The 20,975-nt window shown below is 36.6% G+C and overlaps 2 protein-coding genes across 5 annotated transcripts in view; both read right to left on the reverse strand.

Moving 5' to 3' along the window:
• LOC310649764 (B-cell antigen receptor complex-associated protein beta chain-like) overlaps nt 1-20,975 on the reverse strand; it is a 433,035-nt gene that overhangs the window by 268,607 nt on the left and 143,453 nt on the right. The gene's annotated exons all lie outside the window — the stretch shown is intronic.
• The window catches only part of LOC310649762 (heparan-alpha-glucosaminide N-acetyltransferase-like), a 42,079-nt gene that overhangs the window by 13,365 nt on the left and 7,739 nt on the right, over nt 1-20,975 (reverse strand). The window contains exons 5-11 of the mRNA XM_083378516.1: nt 18,152-18,221; nt 17,725-17,794; nt 13,576-13,685; nt 8,023-8,099; nt 7,540-7,570; nt 4,491-4,651; nt 286-401 (exon numbers count right to left, since the gene is read on the reverse strand). Of these exons, the coding sequence (XP_083234642.1) occupies nt 286-401; nt 4,491-4,651; nt 7,540-7,570; nt 8,023-8,099; nt 13,576-13,685; nt 17,725-17,794; nt 18,152-18,221 (635 nt within the window). The remainder of the gene's footprint in view (nt 1-285; nt 402-4,490; nt 4,652-7,539; nt 7,571-8,022; nt 8,100-13,575; nt 13,686-17,724; nt 17,795-18,151; nt 18,222-20,975) is intronic.

Here is a 20,975-nt window from a genome sequence, read left to right on the forward strand (position 1 = left end):
ACGTGCTTTCGAACTGCTAGGTTGGCAGAAGCTGGGACGAGTAACAGGTGCTCACTCTGTTATGCGGCACTCGGGATTCAACCCGCCAAACTACCGACCTTCTGATCGACAAGCTTAGCATCCTAACCCACTGAGCCACCGCATCCCTATCCAGTTATATGAAGGATATTAAAACCTAATAGGGCCAGTTTGTTCACCAAGTGTTGAGGAATAATTGTGTTGAACACCGAACTAAATATTCTCTTCACTTTATGTTGGTATATTTCTGTTAAACCATTCACTGACCAGAGTACTGTTCTCAGGTGCAGGTTTGGCAAAGAGCAGTTCTAGTGTCGCAACAACAAAATATGTGCAAGCCAATCTTTGGAGCACACCTGGAATTCGTAGATTATCCAAGGACACTAAAAAAAATAACCAAAAAAGTAATATAAGTGAGCATAAAAGTGTACAGAATAATGGATACATAAGTAGATCTGATGCTGACCAATATATATTTGTTTCCAAATTAACAGTGTTATAACTGTATTTTAATCTAAGCAAATTAACCCAATTACTTTAAAAAAGATTCTGTAGGAAAAAAGGAAACTTAATTTTCTTGATTGGAAATGGGAAAAGTAATATTGAGATATTGAGGTTAATAATTCCAGTATTAATCTCAGTAGTCATCAATTTCTTGTTAGCCCATCTTATTTAGGTGTCCAAGCTACTCTGTCTATATTGCTCTAAAACATAAACTTCTTAACAAAAGGATACAACGTTTATGAAATTTTTCAACTGGTTACCTTACCAATTAGTCTATTTTCTATGAATAGGATTATAAAGTTGTAGGGCAATTTGTACAGTTAAGATTTTTTTCAGCATTATAACACCAAAAATTTTAACCATAAAATTAATATTTTTTGTCCTAGTTTATCAGTTTACACAATGACATAAGTATGTAATTAGATAAAATTACATTCATGTTTGAAAATATCAAAATAACAAAGGCTATAGCATATTAGCTTTTAAACACCAGAGCTCCCCTATTTTCCTACTGTGCCCAGACAAAGACATCCCACTTTTTATTTTGCTATGTTAGAAAAGAGAGTGCTACCTTGTGTGTGAATGTAACAGTAACAGAGTAACAGAGTTGGAAGGGACTTTGGAGGTCTTGTAGTCTAACCCCCTGCTCATGCTGGAGACATGCCATTTTAAATGGGTGTCCAAACTCTTCTGAAAAACCTCCAGTGCTGGAGCACCCACTATTTCTGCAGTAAGCTGTTCAACTGATTAATTGTTCTCATTGTCAGGAAATTTCTCCTTAGTTCTAGGTTGGATCTCCCTCTGATAAGCTTCCATCTGTTGCTTGTCCTGCCTTCAGGTGCTGTGGAGAATATGTTGCTCCCTCCTTTCATTGGCAGTCATTCAAATATCGGAAGAGTGCTATCAGTCACCCCTAGTCCTATGTAATTATTATTTAGTTTAGTTTTAACAGTTCAGTCGTGTCTGATCTTGGCTACTTTATAGGCAAATGTTCTCCATGCTACCCTGTCAAGAATAGCTTCTTTCAGTTGCCGGATGTTCATCTTTGAATCAGCTTTGATGGAATCAAGCCAGCGTGTTTTTTTATTTGTCCCATCTTTTTGGTCCACTAACCATTCCTAACATCATTCACTTCTCCAATGAATTTGCATGCATGGCCAAAGTAAATCAGACACAGTCTTTTGATTTTGGCTTCTACTGATGTTTCTGGTTTTATATAATTCAGCACACCTCTTTGGCTGTCCTGGGTATATGCAATAATTTATGCCACCAACACAGTTCAAAGGCATTAATTCTTCTTCGGTTAGCCATTCTTAGTATCCAACTCTCACATCCATACATCATTATAGGGAAGTCTGTTTCTGTTACTAGTGTGCTTTTTTGTATTTATATCAATAATTCTGCTTTTCCAGATCTTATTCATATTAACCATTGGAGTGCAGTCTAAGGTTATCGTGTGTTTGATTTCAGGTGTGGAACTACCACCTTGAGCAATTTTTTATCCAAGGAAGATAAATTCTCAAACTAATTCAATTTCTTCCTTGTTCATTTTAAACATCTCATGTCCATCTGCATCTTTGTTTTCCTGAAGTTAAGACTCAATCCTACTTTTTTTCACTTTCGTCCTTTATTTTCCAGATAATTTTTTCCAGGTCCTCCTTAGTTTCGGCCAAAGTGAATCTTCACTCTCAAATCAATTCCAGGTCTAATTTCTGCATGATCACTTCAGCAATACACATTGAACAACTATGACAATAAACTGCATCTCTTACTCCCTTACTGATCCCAAACCAATCTGTTTTGCCATAGAGTCTTCTCACTGTTGCCTTCTGATCAGTGTATAGTGATCTGGTAAGTCTAATCAGTTGGATTGGAATACCTGATTACACAAAGCCAAACATTGTTTATTGTGTTCTACACAGTCAAAAGCTTTTCTGTAATCTATAAAACACATATATAGATCATTTTGATATTCGTGTGCCTTTTCCATAATCCATAAGTGCATTGATCTTAATAATTCTGTAGGTATTCCATTAATAACTGGGGCTTTCCATTTCAGCCATTTCTCTATGGCCCATTCTATTTCTTCTTTCGAGATGTTTGCTGTTAATTGAATAGTCATCATTGTCATCTTGATGTCAAACTGCTATAGAGTCCTTCCGTACATTATGTCCACCTGCTCTTTATCTTCTGCTGGTCATTCAATACATCCCCACTGCAGTCTTTTTAACAACTCCTTGTTGTGTTGAAAAGCTGGACTGCACCATTTTCACTACAGCAAACACGACCCTAGTATGTCCCTTCCTGTTAGCTTCTTCCAGACATTGACACTGCTTCTCCCACTGCTTATTTTTGTCTTTCCTGACTTCATGTTGGAAAATTACATTCAGCTTTTTGACTTCATCCTTATTACCTTTGGCTCTGGCGGCACTATGCTGATCATATTTTTTTGATGTCACCAGATAGCCATTTATTTGCTCCCTTTGGTTTTGACACGACACATACTTTCCAGCAATTTCCATATTAGCTTGGATCTCTCACCACTGTTCATTTGGGTCTTTCCCTTCCAGATTCAGTGGTTCAACCCTATTCTTAATTTTTATGGTGTACCTAGGTGAGATGGAGTTTATATTGAATTTTGGGAGGATAGTACATTTTTTCACTTTGCACAGTTGGAGCTTCAGTTTAGCCATTAATAGTTGATAGTCTGAGTTATAATCAATCCCAGTAATGTCTTAACAGATGCAACTGAACCTTTGCAGTGTTGTTGGCAATGTGAAGTCTATCTGATTTTATTGTTGTCCACCTGGTACTGTCCATGTGCCTAAACATTGTTTCTATTGAACAAACCATGTATTCATTATGATGAGATGATTTTCCTGGCAAAATTATGCTAGGTGATCACCAGCTTCATTCTGTTCATTTAGCCCAAACTTGCCTACTATTCTTGCAACTTTTTCTTGGCCTGAAATTGCCCATAATACACAAAAAAATCCTTTTCTGGTATTTGCATAAGAGCACCTTGAAGCTGACTGTAAAAAAGTTGTAAAAAAAGTGTAAAAAAGGTTCAGTTTCATCATCATTTCATCTACAGTTGAAGCATACATTTGTAGTACAGCAATGTTGAGTACCTAAATCCAAATCCTATTTATATAATGTGCTATATATATATGCTTAAAAGAGAGAAATAATGTTTATATCTGTGCAATATACATTTTTCTATGATAAAGAGAAAGTCATTGTCCATGTAATGTATCAACCTGCTGATAATAAAGATTGGATCTGAAAGATCAAAAAAAGAGTATATGCCTGGAAATTGCTCACATGAAATGGATTTTAAGTCACGTAATTTAACTGATATGTACTAAATCTCTGTATGAAAGAATGTGTAAAGCTTTCCTTAACCATTTTTTAAAATTCTTAGTACCCAAGATTAGCATAAAGAACCTGGAAGATAATATGAATAAATTAAAAGATTTCAGACTGCAGACTGTGGGAGAAGGGGCAGGGTCAATGCCTACAGGAAAGAATTTTACTAAACAGCATTAATTTCTGTAACTTCTGAGGTAAATAATAGAAGAAAAAAGAATGTGTTTTCAACCAGGTGTCTCCAAAATGATTTATTGGATTAGAAAAATAAATGAATCAGAATAACAAAAACTGTTAATTCTGATACCTAAATTAAATATAAATTTATCCTCCAAACTCTCATGTTGCTTTCAAAGTCATATCATTCCACTCCCTTTATAGTACTTAGATTTACCCTCTTTATGTTCATTAAAGTGGGGTGAATGTTACAATGATTTGGAAACAATATGAAAGGTAACTTTTGCAACTTATGTAGTTGCAATGGTTTGTGCATAGTTCCACCATATGAATTTCAGTTTTTCCCAAAATTCTATTATGATATACAAACAAAGGGGCACATTTTTAGTCAATATGAAAAATATAAATCTCTTAGCACTTACAGGGTCCAAGGCAATAATTTGGGTTTACAACTATGAGTCCTATTAAAAATAGGAGGAGACTTCTCCATAAGACTTTGCCCAGCAATTGCCATTTGGAATAACCTCGTCTCAACATGGCACTGAGAGACAGTGAAACAGAAGTGCCCATAATAAATACAAACCTAAAAGGGAAAAGGAGAGAGAGAAAATCAGAAAAAGACATATATTACATGATGATGAAATTATCTCCAAGAACCGAGAAACTGTAGATAAACAGACATGAATCTTGTGAAGGCAATGAAAGGATTATTTGAATATTAGAGAAATAGTTCAACAGTTCCTCTCTTCCCCAAATATCTACAACGAATTCCAGAAAACTAATTCTTCATGTCAATATTACTAGAAAATGCAAAAGACTTCAGTTGTCTTTGACATTCATATTCTCAGCAGTTCTTTTGTGGGCTCCATAGTACAATCCATGTGGAGCACATTTTTATGTGATCAACTACTCCAACATTCTGTTTTTACTCTTACCAGTTTGATAAGAGCCTTCCTTGTATCTGTTACTTTCCAGATTTTCATCCAAAAGCCCCCCTTTACCCAAACTACTGATATACAGCCTACTTCTTTATCCCCATATAAAAAAATGTGGGATAGACAACATCACCACCAGATGGATTTGCAGTTGGCTGATCAACTGCACTGAGAGTGTAGTCTTCAATGAAACTATATCGATATAGAGGCATGCATATAATGGGGGCCCTCAAGATTCTGTTTTAGGCCTAATACTTTTCACATCTTCATAAACAATTCAGATGAGAGGATAGAAGAGCAACTCATCCAATTTGCAGATGACACCAAGCTGAAGGGAATAGCCAACACTTTAGAAGATAAGACTCAGATTCCAGAAGGAACTTAATATACTTTAACACTGGCCCCTATCCAACTAAATGCAATTCAGTAATGAGAAAAGTAAGTTTTTTTCACTTATGCAAGAAAATCCAAATGCCCAGGAATAGAATAGGTGATACCTGCCCCAAGAGTAGTAAACTGTGATCTGGGAGTTCTAGTGAACAATTACTTAAGTATGAGCTAGCAGTGTGCTGCAGCTGCCAAAAAAGCAGCACAGATCAAGATTTATAATATAGTGTGTATGTTGAGACTTTGTAAAAAATGCAAAGAGCAACTAAGATGATTAGGGGCCTAGAGAAAAAAACATATGAAGAACGGTTGCAGAAATTGAGTATGACTAATTTAGAGAAAAGAAGGACTAGGGGGAACATGATAGCAGTATTCCAGTATTTGAGGAGCTGCCACAATGAAGAGATCAACTTATTTTCCAAAGCTCCAGAAGGCAAGACAAGAAATAATGGATGGAAATAAATCAGGGAGAGAAGCAATCTGGAATTAAGGAGAAACTTCCTAACAGTGATAACAATTAACCAGTGGAAGAGTTTGCCTTCAGAAGTTGTGGGTGCTTTCGTCACTGGAGGTTTTTAAGAAAAGGACTGGACAGCATCTCTCTGAAATGATATAGGGTTCCCTGCTTGAGCAGGGGATTGGATTAGAAGACTTCCAAGCTCCTTTCTAGCTCTATTTTCATTAATTAAGAACAGAGTGTTATTACTGCTTTATAATCCCTTGGTAAGATCACACTTGGAATACTGCGTCCAGTATACAAAAAAGATCTTGAGACTCAGTGTAGAAAAGAACAAAGATGATTAAGGGACTGGAGTCTAAAATATGATGAACAGTTGCATGAATTGGTATGTGTCTAGTCTAACAAAGAAAAGGAGTAAGGGTGAAGACAGCAGCCTTCAAATATTTAAGGAGCTGACAAAGAAGAGTGGGTTAAACCTATTCTCCAAACCACCTGAAGGCAGGACGCGAAGTAACTGATGGAAAGCTATCAAAGAAATATCCAATCTAGAAGTAAGGAGAAGTTTCTGACAGTAAAAACAATTAATCAATGGAACAGCTTGCCTCCAGAAGTTGAGGGTTTTTGGAGGTTTTTAAGAAGACATTGGACAGCCACTTGTCTGGAATGGTATAGGGTCTCCTTCTTGAGAAGGAGGTTGAACTAGAAGATCTCCACGGTTCTTCCTATTCTATTATTTTATATTCTATATTCCTAAAGTGTGAGCATTTATAGTCATTATGTTTTGCTTCTGCTCTGTGTCAGAACATGCTTAAAAGCTTTTGGATCAGAGTGCAATCACTAATGAAGTAAAAGAAAGTTACAGTTTACGGGAATAAGTGCCAATAACATAGCACTGATGTTCCCCACTTCTTGTGGTATAACTTCCTCAGTGAAATCACATTATTGTCACTGGTGAATGTTCTTTAAATTCTAAGATGGAAAAAAAGATTGAAATAGACCTCTACTGAAATACCAAATATAGTTGACTGTGAAAGAATGAATACTTACCAATCTAAGATTGCCTGAGAAAAACTGCAAAAGTAAGAACTTAGTGCAAAGGAGAGAGGGAAGCCAGCAGAAAATTATGCCAGCTCAAAGAAGCACTATGTGCATGGACTTCCAAGTCCAGTCCTTTCTCAGCAATGAAACATCTGCCTATAATGGAATGCAGATGAGCAGATAGACCACTCAGGAAACCTGAACCAGCAGAAGTGGAAAGAGCAACAAAAGACTTGGTGATGTCACATTTGCAACTAACATTTACAACACAGATGAGATAAGGATTTCATGTATTCCTCTCCTTGAGAAACAGCCAGTGGGTCTCTCATGGTGGGGAAGTGTAGAGCAGCCTTCTGTTAAATGAACTGCGTGGCAGTGTTAAGTTTTTTATCTTTTGGAAATGACTGGAAATTTTATTTAAAAAATAAAAAAAATTAAAAATAAAGATTTGGAACTATGTTTACTTATTACCATTTTACACTAAAACTAAAGATTAAAGAAAGTCACTGGAAACAGTAACTATTAAGATAATTAAGAATCCAAGTCAACTTGTCCTGACCAAACTGACAGTCCAATGAGAGGTATTCCCATATGGATTTCTTCTGAATGGACTTAGTTTAATTCAAGGTATTAGCAATCAACATGAATTACCATGGAAAGACGAGGTCTGCTATAGTTAAGCCTATAAAGAGAAACAGACATTAACAGACAATTAATGTTCATAACAGTGGAGAACTACTAACTATTCTTAAGATACTTAAATAAAATATTTAGTTCTAAAATATTATTAACAGTTAACAAATACACTCTGAACTTTCAAAAACACATAATACAAGGTCACCACATTGAGTAGCAGCATTCTGAAGTGAAAGAAGCTAAAAAAAGAAGCTGTTACAATATTTATTCTGAATCTTCTATTTCAAACTACGGTACATACAGGCCCCATTCTTCCCTCCCCATCCCTCCCTCTCTCCTCCCCCCCCCACTTTCATGGCTGCTTGCCCATCCACAACTACTGAACATTAGTTGCAACAGTGAATTTTAAAAACTCCCAAACTCCCAAAGAACAGTAAATGAGAAAATTTCATTTTATATAATTAAAGTGAGAGGACAAATGGATTTTGAATATTTTACCATTCCAGCTCTGATGCTTGAAAAACCAATATTTTCCTCCACCATAATTCACAAAGACCATAATTGTAAGTGCCAGGCTATAAAGTCAAACAAAAATCATAATCAAACACTGAATGCATATATTAACAATTCTGAATGAACTTTTTAAATTGTTACAATTGTTACAATGATAAATATATTGTTCTGCAAAAAGTCTTAAATTAATAGATTTGATCAATATTGTTATCTTCCAAATTGTGATAATATAGAGAAAATATTCTTTTAAACATTACCAAAGAATTTTTTTAGGGGGGGGGTGTTAGGGTGGGATAGTAACATTAAAAGGGACCAGTAGAAATACTTAAAAGATTTTATGAATGCTTTCACAAAATAGCTGCCAAAATGGCATGGTCAATCTTTTTTTTATTGAAAAGTTTTACAATACATTTTTAAGATAGAAAAAAGAAACAAAAAAAGAAAAAACCCCTCCTCTCCCTCCCCTCTCCCCAACCCACCCCTCCCCCCTCCCTGACTTCCCAGAGCTGAATACAGGGTATAGTATTACAAACATAAGCTAAAATATGCTAACAACCCAAAAGTAAAACATTAAATTCTGTCGTACTTTAACTCTCCATAGTCATCATATTGCTAACAAATAACAAATAACTAATTATACATCATATAAAACCACTACTTATTCAAATGCTAGATGAAACTTTTTAGTCCCATATTTATTCTGAATATATTCAATCCATCTTCTCCATTCCACAATATATCTCTGTTGCGATTGGTCAATCTTAAATGCTCATTTTCTTCCTAGACCGCTCGCCCAGCCAGTGTGATGAGAACTTTTAATAGTTTTGGGGGCCAAAATGAAAGCTCTACTCAAGACTTGTAATCACATGAGCAGAAAATGCCCATTTCTCTACTGGGTTTCCAAACAAATACAAGAGGTTTGAAGAAACCTGAAGCAAGAAGTTTCTCAGGTGAGTTCAGCTTGGAGGTGGGGCTTCCAAGATTTTCCCCTTGGGAAAAATGGTAATTTAAAAAAAATATGCACAATAAAAATTGCCTACTACATCTTAAACATTTTAGTTACATATTTGCCTTTTGCATTAGAAAGGAGTCTTTTTTTGGTTTGCAAACTATCTTTTCCTTTTTGTTGTTCTTTCTCCTTTTTGGAACTCCAGTAAATGAAATGGTAAGGAGGGGGCATGACAGATATACACTGAACTAAGGAAGCTTGGATTTACCCTTTTCTATTCCTTTTTTACATTAATTGCAAAGTGATAACTAAATTTTCTCTTCTCTTGTGTGTCCTGATTGATTTTTTTTATTTCTCTGCCTGCTTCTTTGTGGATGTATAAGCTGTGTTTTGTGAGTATAGAAGGCTTTCTGATATGATACAATTAGATGAGAAGAATACCTGATTTGTTTTCACGTCGTTGTATTTAAATATTTTTTCAATATGAGGCACAAGAGGGAGCAAAAGACTAATCTTCTAAAATAAGGTTGGTGAATGTATTTATTTATTGAATTTGAATAAATTTATTGAATTTATTAAACTCAAAAAATTCTCTTTGCCATAAGGACCAATGTATTGAAAAGATTGTTAAAAAGATAGTTTTCCTTGTATTTACTGGGATCACAGGGACTTGTTCAGTAGATTAAGCTAAGAATCTGAATCAGAAAATCTACAAGGGAAGATCTATTTGCACCTGTACAACCCTGAAGAGTAACAAGTCATAGAGAAACAGACTAGCACCTTGATGACTTCCAATGAATGTACATTTATATTCCTGCCCATAAAAGGTAAAGGTAAAGGTTCCCCCGCACATGCGTGCTAGTCGTTTCTGACTCTAGGGGCCGGTGCTCATCTCCGTTTCAAAGCTGAAGAGCCAGCGCTTATCCGAGGACGTCTCCGTAGTCACGTGGCCGGCATGACTAGACGCTAAAGGCGCATGGAACACTGTTACCTTGCCACCGTAGTGGTCCCTATTTTTCTACTTGCATTTTTACGTGCTTTCGAACTGCTAGATTGGCAGAAGCTGGGACGAGTAACAGGCACTCACTCTGTTACGCAGCACTCGGGATTCGACCTGCCAAACTGCCGACCTTCTGATCAACAAGCTTAGCGTCCTAACCCTCTGAGCCACCGCATCCCTTATTCCTGCCCATAGAGGACTCAAATTATACATGCACCAAGCACCAACTGATTGGATTGCTGGAGAAGAAATGGTGAGTCTAGAGGCATGTGTAACCCCTCTGAGACTCCTCTGAGTAAATGAAGAATACTTAGCAAAGGCAGACATCTGTATTCACACTGAAAACACGAAGGAAGAAACAACTACCAAGAAAAACAAAGCTCTAGGGCAGACATGTCAAACTCGTGACGTTGCACGACGTATCGGAACCTTTTCCTCAGTGCCAGCAATGGGGTGGGCACGATTTCGTTGTGATGCATCTGGCCCGAGGACTGGCAGTTTGACACCCCTGCTCTTGGGGAATAGTAATGGCAGCATGTCACTCAGAGAACAAAACAACCCTAAGAAGACTGTCCCAGCCACTGGAGCTCAATAACTTTGATATCCTCTCTGTAGGAGAAAACATGTAGGCATCTGGAAAAGGGTCTTCACCAAATATTCCAGTGACAGGAAGAAAACTATTATCACAAAGAAGACTAATCTGCTGAGTTTCCCCCTCCTTTCTAAAAAAAGGCTTGTGGTACTGACTCACTACAGCAAACCCAGACCCTCACTTCATAAGCAACCATTCCACTGCACATAGTGCATCCAAACCCTCTTCAGAAGGGCCAAGACACACTGTGGCACCACAGCACTAAAAAAAGTGGAAGAGAAATGGCTGCTAGATGTCTTTCTCTGTAACAGCTATCCAAAAAACTTCATATTCTAACACACAGCATCCAACTTACACAATCAACCATTATACAAAAACTAACCCTACCATACACAAAAGGGATGTCGGAAATGACAGACAGAATTCTCCAACCTCTAGGAATATCCAGAAATTATCCAGAACCAAAAACAAGATACAGAAGGATGAAAAATAATGTAATTTATTAATCCAACTGTAACAACTGCAACTAATTCTATGTGGGACAAACATCACGTCAATTGAAAATCAGAATACACAAATACCAGCTGGCAATCAATTACCACGATCCCAAATCCCTAATTTCTATATTGACATCGAACAGCATCAATTCGATTGGAGCAATAAAAAAATCATTGTCCACACTACCGCCCGCTGTGCACATGAATTTATTGAAGCCTGGCACTCCATCAGCAGACACATCGACCCATAACCATCCTACAAACCCCCCAGAATTCAAATCAACTGCACAGCCAACCAGTGATGGCACTGACCTTCAACCAACCCACACAAAACACAAATCAGCACTTCATCTCCCAATGACCCTCACCTTATATGACCTCCCCATCACAAGATCCTCACCTGATGTGACCCTCACCTAACATGACCTTCCCATCACAGGACTTACTGACTACACAAGGCCCTTATAAGCAGAACACTGATACTGACATCCCCTAAACTTCACTGAATATATTACCTAGCATAGTAACGAAACATTCAGAAAGCAACCCACAAGCTCGGAGAATGAACCTCCACCCTCATTCTCCACCTGTACAGATATTCGCCACTATCACACACTGACTCACTTCTCAGAGGAACAGAATCAGCAATCTGTAGATCAGAGGGAGGTTTTTTCTCAAATGCAAAGATCAAGATGTGACAGAGATCCTTTTTTAAATAATTCAGCTCACCTATTATTACCTCTTTCTCCTTTTTCATGTTGGCATGAACAAGGCAACAAAGAGCCTGAAAAAATTATCAACAGACTGTGAGCAGTTAGGCAAGAAGGCAAAAGAGTTTTGGACCGCAGGTGGTGTTTTCATCTATACTTCCAATGGAAGGACAAAACCCAATAAAGGAATGGAGGAATTTAGAGGTAAAACCTTGGCTGAACAGATGGTGCCACTAACAGAACTTTGGATTACAAATATTATACATTATTTGCAGAAAGGACTGGCAAGAGATGGGCTGTATTTCACAAAGATTGGGAAGAATGTGTTTGTTAAACATCTGGTTCAGCTACTCTGAAGGGCTATAAACTAAATTTTGAAGAAGAAGGAAACCAATTTTTAGGACAACTAAGGGCTACTCAACCAAGCAGAAGAAACTGATGAATGTTTTGCTAATCAGTAAACTGAGGTGTGCAGGAAAAACAATACTGTAGTAATTAGGGATTTTAAGTACCCCGACAACAACTGAGAAACAAACTCTGCAACAAACTGGAGACTGAACAGATTTTCGACATGCCTAGCTAACAACCTTGTCACTCAAAGGATGGAGGTACAAACCAAAGGATCAATTATTTAATCTGGACTTAATCCTAACCAAAAGGTGTTTGAGTGTCTAGGGACACTTGGAAACGCAGCAAATTGCTGGGTTTTGAAGCACTGTATTCACACACAGAAGGATCTCCCCATCTCCCCAAAGTCTCCATTTGGATACAAAGTATTTGAGCACTTAGGGACACTTGGAAAGACAACGAATCGCTGCGTTTTGAAGTGTTGCATTCGCATACAGAAAAATCTCCTCTCTGTTTGGATAAAAGGTGTTTGAGTGCCTAGGGACACTTGGAAAGGCAGTGAATCACTGCGTTTCCAAGGCTTCCATAGGCGCTCAATCACCTTTTATCCAAATGAGACCTTGGGGAGATGGGGAGCTTCGTTTGTGAGTAAATAGGATAGTTGAAAATGCAATGATTAGCTGAAAACCAAAGATCCTTTCCAGTGGCTGAGAACGCATGCTGCAGTCCCTGTCAGTCAAGGATTTTCAGCTGACATGATCTCTGATAAGATGGGTGACACATAAATTTAAGAAATAAACAAACAATAGTGTCCCTCAATATGGATTTTCTAGGTATGTTAGGATACATTTCCCTGATTGCTACCCAATGCTGCTATGTCAGTGACAACAGGTTGAGAAAATTCATCAAAGAAATAGAGGTATTCAAAATAAAGACAGGTATTCTTTCATTTCCTCAGAGAAACCCAGCAGACTAGTTTACCCTCCTCCCAAGTAGGCAAGTTTAAGTCTGATGAGGGCTCAAGCAGCTATGATGTTGCTCACAGTTACCAGATCAGTAATCCCATCCAGAAGAGCCTTAAGTCTGTTGTATTTTCTTTTCTAAGAGCAAGTTCAGTTGTTCAACAGAACAACCTAACAGGAAATCAGAACCTCCAAAACCAAAGTAATGATTTCTATTACTTCAGGGGCATATGAACTGAATCTGAGATGAGTCCAGTTTCTAATCACAGTAAAGAACAAGAAGTGTCCAGATTGTACCAGTTTGTATCATTCTGTTGTTACTTACAGCATCACTGAATAGGACAAATGGGTTCCACTCTTGATAGCTGTCATTACTACTTTATGAATGTGAATACTACTGCACCTATAAATCTCAGCTGATAATATCCTCAAAGATATTTACAGAAAAATTGTAAGGAATTATCCAGAACTGTAATTTACCCTCTGAAGGTATCCAGGGAACGAAGTCTCTGTAGAGAGGAAGCAGTGTTCCATACTCCTACTGGGAATTCACCACCAATGGAATCTGTTCTGCTTGGAGATCCAAGCTCCTAAAAATGACGGAGACAAGGAAAAATTAAGTATGAAAACCTAGTTATAAAATTGTTAAGTTTGATAAAGGTCTTGTCTTTTCATAATCTATTCACTGTATTTTTTCCCACATGCCATGTTCTGTATTGAATTGGATATTTCTAGCATTGTTTTCTTCAATCCTACCAGTTTCCTGTCTTTCTTAATTTTTAATTTTATTTTACAGTTTTAAAATAATGTTTTTATATAATATTTAAGGTTATTTTTACTACAACATGTCTGGAAAGTTGTCATGCTACAAAATAGAATACCATTTACCAGTTTTAGTATTTATTATTCAGGTAAATGACGGCAGATGTGATACTGTTGCCATTACAGAAACTTGGTGGGATGAAACCCACAAATGGAACACACAGCTAAAGGGATTCAAATTATTTAAAAGAAACAGACCAAATAAAAGAGGAAGTGGAATTGCTCTCTCTATAAGAAATAACTACATCTCTACAGAAATAGAGCACAACAATGATGAAAACTGTCTTGAATGCATTTGGGTCAATGAAAAAGGGGGAAAATGACATTGCCATAGGTGTATACTATAGGCCACCCAACCAGAGGAAATAGATGAACTGTTTGCTAGTCAGTTAACTAAGCTATGTAGGAAGCACAATAGTAATGGGGGACTTTAATTACCCTGATATCAACTGGGAGACAAACTCTGCATCAAGTGGAAGATCAAACAGATTCCCGGCAAACCTAGCAGACAACTTTGTCTCCCAAAAAGTAGAAAAGGAAACTAGGGGATCATCCATATTGGACTTAATTCTCACTAACAGAGATGAAATGATATGAAGGTGTTGAAGCCACAGGAACATTGGAGGAGTGGGGAGAATGAACATGCAATATTGGAATTCAACATTATGGAAGCACAAGCAATAGAACATAGTCAAACTAGAGTCTTGGACTTCAAGAGAGCTAATTTCAATAAACTTAGGGACAGCTTGGGAAGGATTCAATGGATGAGAAACCTCAAGGGGAAAACAACTCAAGAACCTTGGGAAATTTTGAAAAGTGAGATTATAAAAGCCCAGTCTAGCACAATACCAATGAAGAAGAAAAATAACAGCTCTCAAAAGAAACCAGCATGGCTGCATAAAGAACTCTCTGATAAACTGAAAGACAAAAAGGACAAGTATAAAAAGTGGAAAGAGGAGCACATAACTAAGACAGAATAGCAGCAAATAGCCCAAGTGTGCAAAGATGAAGTGAGGAAAGCTAAGGCTCAAAATGAATTTTTGAAAAAAGTCAAAAATAAAAAAGCTTCTTTCAACATATAAAAAAGAAGAAAAAATTAAGGAAATGATTGGGCCATTATAGTGGGAGAATGTGGCAAGAAGTGACATGTAAAAGGGAGGAAGAAGAAGTACTTTATTTCTTTTTGGATCTGTCTTTACACAAAGGGAAAAAACAGTCCAACCTATCAAAAACAACACCGTAAAAAACATTAGAAACACAAGTTAAGATAGTCAAGAAAATGGTAAGTGACCAACTGTCCACCCTAGACGAGTTCAAATCACCAGAACCAGATAGATTACACCCCAAGGTTCTGAAGGAATTGGCAGTTGTGATTTTAGAACCACTGAACTATATTTTTCAAAGATCCTGGAGCTCTGGAAAACTACCAGAGGACTGGAAAAGAGCTGATAAAGTTCCCATCTTCAAAAAAGAAAAAAAATGGATCCAGGAAACTATAGACCTATCAGTCTGACCTCAATACCTGGGAAGATTTTGGAAAAAATAATCAAGCAATGAATCAGCAAACACCTAGAAGCAAACAAGGTCATTACCGAAAGCCAACATGGGTTTGTCAAAAACAGATCATGCCAGACAAATCTTATTGCATTCTTTGACCAGATGACAAAACTAGTGGGCCAGAGGAATGCTATGGATATAATTTACTTGAACTTCAGTAAGGCATTTGATAAAGTAGAACACAGTCTACTACTTAGAAAAATATGGGTTAGACAGCATCACTAGCAGATGGATTCATAGCTGGCTGATTGACCATACTCAGCATGTAGTTCTCAATGGTCCTACATGAAGGGAAGTGTGTAGTGGGATGCCCCAGTGCTCTGTTCTGGGCCCAGGGCTCTTCAATATCTTCAATGATTTGATGAGATGGGGAACTCATCAAATTTGCAGATGACACCAAGCCAGCAGGAATAGCCAACACTCCAGAAGATAGGCTTAAGATACAGCAGGGTCTTGAGAGACTTGAACATTGGGCGCTATCTAACAAAATGAAATTGTGGTGAAAAAAAGTAAGATTCTCCATTTAGGCAAAAAAAAAAACCTAATGCACAGGTACAGTAGGTGGTACCTGGCTCAATAGTAGAGGGACCTTGGAATCTTTTTTTTTCTAGAATCCTAGTGGACAATCACTCAAATATGAGCCAACAGTGTGCTGCAGCTGCCAAAAAAGCCAACACAGTGCTAGACTGCATTTACGGAGGGATAGAATCAATATCATGTGAAATGTTAATACCACTTTATAATGCCTTGGTTATGCCCACATGGAATACTCCATCCAGTTTTGATCACCATGATATAAAAAAATGTTGAGATTCTAGAAAAAATACAGAGAAGAGCAACAAAGATGATTGGGGGACTGAAGGCTAAAACATATAAAGAATGGTTGCTGGAATTGGGTATGTCTAGTCTAATTAAGAGAAGGACGAGATGACATGATAGCAATGTTCCAATATCTCAGGGGTTGTCACAAAGAAGAGGGAGTCAAGCTATTCTCCAAAGCACCAGAAGGCAGGACAAGAAGCAATGGATGGAAACTAATCAAAGAGAGAAGCAACCTAGAGTTAAGGAGAAATTTCCTGAGAGTTAGAACAATTAATCAGTGGAACAACCTACCTCCAGAAGTTGTGAGTGCTCCAACATGAAGTTTTGAAGAAGAGACTGGACAACCATTTGTCTGAAATGGGATAGAGTTTCCTGTCTGAGCAGGGGGTTGGACTAGAAGACTTCCAAGGTCCCATCCAACTCTATTACTACTACTACTACTACTACTACTATTATTATTATTATTGCTATTGTTATTCACACAGTCAGCCAGATGTTCAGACTGGATTTGGCATTTCTGTCTACCTATTTCCTTACCAAGGACCTGGGATAGGCAACAGTATTATTACTGGTCATTGACTGTAAATAAAATAAAATACTATGTTATGCTGTCTGTGGGAAAATATATAGTTCGGTATTGAGGAGTTCAGAACTCAACTCTTGAAAGACTAGGGGAAAAGTTAATTGGTTTTTAAGACTCATCAATTTGCTTTTGTTTTGCTTAATAATTTGCCATCTCAGAAATGGATATTTTACTGTGGTATTTAGTCATGCCCTCCACAGCAACTACGTGGTTAAGAGTGCTTCCTATATTCTTAAATGTCCAAATGAGCCCATTAACACCAACAGCTTGGGCTAATTTTGTATATTCACCACTGTACCAATTGGTAATTAAGATTGCAAAAGGAATACAGAGACACATCTGGTGCTCTCGTAATTATATTTGGCCTCATTCTAGAGCATAACAATGAATAAGTATAGCATTCTTCTCTAGCTTAACTAAACATAGGTCAGTACTAATATCATATCAATGATAATTACTCAACATATTTAGGCTGAAACAATGATATTTATGCAGGTATATGCTTTACTAAACTCAGATTGACTTTTATCTCATTAAGCAAAAAATCATAGAACTAGTGTCTGAAGCACTTACATGAAAAGCAACTGAGATGCAGTGATGCTAGGTTATCTTCAAATACTTTGAAGTTTTGAATTCTGAATATTTACAGAATTATTTCATGATCATAAAGCTCTCAGGTTTTATGGTCAACGTGCACAATTGAGCTCATTAGAAGACAATTCATTTGTAGAGAAAAATCTAATTATCAGCCCATATAGTTAAGCTTTCACGACTTATTTGTCTCAGAAAACAGCAGAGTGAACTCTGAAAACTAATTTATATGATCCCACTATTAAAGATCTTACTGAATTAATAAGTCGATCAGTTTCTCTAGGATCCATCTTTTTGAAGAACCAATTTCTGACTTGTTCAGTGCTATAAAACAGAAATTTAGAAAATCAACTTTAGTCTTGAGTACCACAAACGTTCATCTAAAATCATCATTATCCAGTCACAATCAAGCACTTTGAAGCTCTTCAAAGCTTTGAAGTTGCTTTCAAAACAAGCAACTCTGGGAGCCCAGTGATGAAATTGTAAGTGGAGAAGGTCCCCCTGAAGGCCCTTTCCTTAATAAAGAAAATACTACCCCAAAAATATACATTTTGAGAAAGATTTCTAGGAAAAATCTTAATATACTGCTCTATTGTTCAATGGTTGAACTGACTTTAACATGCAAATATGAAAAAATAATGTATACATCCAATTCATTCTCATTTTAAAATATTTACTTACTTTATGCAAATCTGTCCAATCATCAGAATAATGAAAATAGCCATGTAGATGAGAAATGCAAATAAAATAGCTGCATAAAAGAAAACACAATAGTATATATATTCTAAAACAATTATTTTCATACTTTTTTTAAAAAAAAGGTCCATTTATATTTATCAGGTTTGTAATTGAAATGGCTTTAGTTTATTTTGAAGGTTGGAAACCAAATTTTGTACAAACACAAAGAAAAACATGGTGTCCCCATGTTTAACCACATTGTTTAATGTAATCCATAAAAAATAGATTTCTTTTTCACATTTTGACAAACTTTTTTGTGAAATACCAAATTTTCTAAATTATTCAACTCTTTCAAGAACCATTATAAAAGGTCTTCACTGTAATAAACATTTTTATGTAGGCTTCCTGGAAAAGGAATGGCTAGGAAAAAATGATTATACATTATACCATAGCAAAGTGTAACAACATATTAAAATATTAAGATTAAATACTAAATAAGGTAGGTTCAAGTATAATAAAGATTATATGGCATCCATACAATCCCCTAAAAGTAGCCTACATAACTACATTTCTTGCTAATGTGCTTTGACAGCTGCCAGAAAGAAATCATCAGATATTGCAGCAATAGGAATGGAAACAGTTCCGTTGAAATCATGAGCATCAAGAATAACTAAGGAGAGTGGGGGAAGCAGCTGAAATACCAATAATGTAAAAAGCAGTAAATTGATAAAAGATGTGCATGTAAATTAAGAAGATATTATGTGCTATTATAACATTTCTTTTTATATTTCTTGAACAGATTTGGAGTTCACATTTATTAATTTCTTGCTGCAAAAAGATATCTTTATACAGAATACTGTATGTGGAAAGGAAAATGCTAAAGTCAGAAATAAAACTTTCATAAATATTCTTAAGGCTAGAGCTTGCATGAAAGAAGAATAAAGACAAACTCTATTTAGGGGGGAAACATGGTGATAGGAAAGCCTGAGTTATTTAAACTTTCTAACTACCTGTACTCTCCTCTATTATGGAATGAGAGAGAACTCAGTATAAAGATTGAACTGAGAGAGGTGATGAAAACTTTGAGAACATTCGTCCAATCTATACTAGCCCTGTTCCAAAGACATGCAACATTTAAGTCTTTCAGACATGGGAAGGAAATAAAAGTTCAGAGGCTCGGCTAATTACAGATAGTCCTCATTCAGCAACTACAATTGGAATTGGGAACTCAATAATTAAATGAATGCTCACTCCAAAATTGAGATAATTGGCAAGAAAGTTTATATTTACATTAATGTTTGTATTTATATTAACGTTTGTGCATTTACATTATTTGGAGAAGAGGAGATTACAAAAGACTAAGCAGGCACACAATGAGGAATAAACATTGAAAAGAATGCATTAACCATAGCTGTTTGCCTAGCCAGTGGCTTAGGTAACAAAAGCCTTTACTGTAATGTGAAAGTAATTAAAGTCTTGTCAGTGTCAGGCAGCAGCCAGCAGGTGGAAGATTTCTAAACTACTAATTAAGAACACAGAGCTGAACTTGTTAACAACTGCTTAGCACTTTTTAAGGGACATGCTGTGCCACAAGCAGCTCAGGAAACTTGTTTAGACAATCACTGCTCTGTGAGGGGGGAAGGGGAAACAAGGTCAAGCACAGTTCAATAGGTAGTAACTAAGGCTGAAATTTTTCATGATTGCTATCATTCTGAACAGTCACTGCCTGCTAAATGAGAACTACCTGCATCTCTACGTATACTCCCCCCAATGAACAGTATGGTTAGGAGTAAAAACTGGGGATGCTTAATTCCAACTGGTTCATGCAAAGTTTAATCCCAACATTCCCTTTCTCAATGGCTACTGTACCACTCCCCAGTTCTGCTTCATATTTTTATATTGCAATCAGAGAGATTCTTGATCAGCCTCTTTTAATTGACATCCTTCAGCATTAACTGAATTTTAAACATTTCTGCTTTTAGAACTGCAATCTAGTTGCACACTTTATATTTTTTTAAAAGGTTGATAGCATTAGAAAATACATCTTGTCCCAATGGTGCTTTTTCAAAAGGCAACTAGACTTCCTTTGCTTTTTTCTTGAAAGCCTTTTGAAAAAGCACCTTTGACCTGGATGACTGAGAAGCTCTACAGACATTCAGAAAATAGATCAACAACAATCTTTATTAATTCTGGTGACTGGAGAACCTACGTTATGGGTTAGACAAATAGGACTCGCCATAAGAAACTGACATATTTTTAATAAAGAAACCTGGAAGCACAATCCTGTTTCTCGTTGTCTCAAATCCTTAAGAATTGAAATCTACAGAAATTACTCAAATCCTAAAATACTATTTAGTATCAGATACAGGTTGGTTGGATGAAGAAAAACAGAAGATACATAATCCAAATTGCTAGAACTTCATGTTAATATAATAGATCAAGGAATTGCCAGTCATCTTGACTGAAATGTTCAAGAGAAAAGGAACTCAGAAATCCAAAAATAAAAAATGAATACTGTTCCTAGTTTTCCTCAAATATGAAATACACAGACTCTGTTATATAAGTAATACACAAGAGACTTGAATATATTCACATACTGTAGTCATTCTTTATAATACACAAGAAAATGCTTGTGGCTGTTATATAATCTCAGTTATGAAGTCCTATCTTAAACTTAAACTGAATTGTTGCTACAATCAATTTTAATTCCAATTCTTTCATGACAGAGAGAAGACCATCCTAGGAAACTGTAGGATGAAGTTGTTCAGATTCACTTGGGGTTAGTCTACAGCTGTACAGGTTCTATGGCACTACCTGAGGCATGTTC

This window comes from Vipera ursinii (assembly GCF_947247035.1).
Source record: "Vipera ursinii genome assembly, chromosome: Z".
Classification (NCBI taxonomy): domain Eukaryota; kingdom Metazoa; phylum Chordata; class Lepidosauria; order Squamata; family Viperidae; genus Vipera; species Vipera ursinii.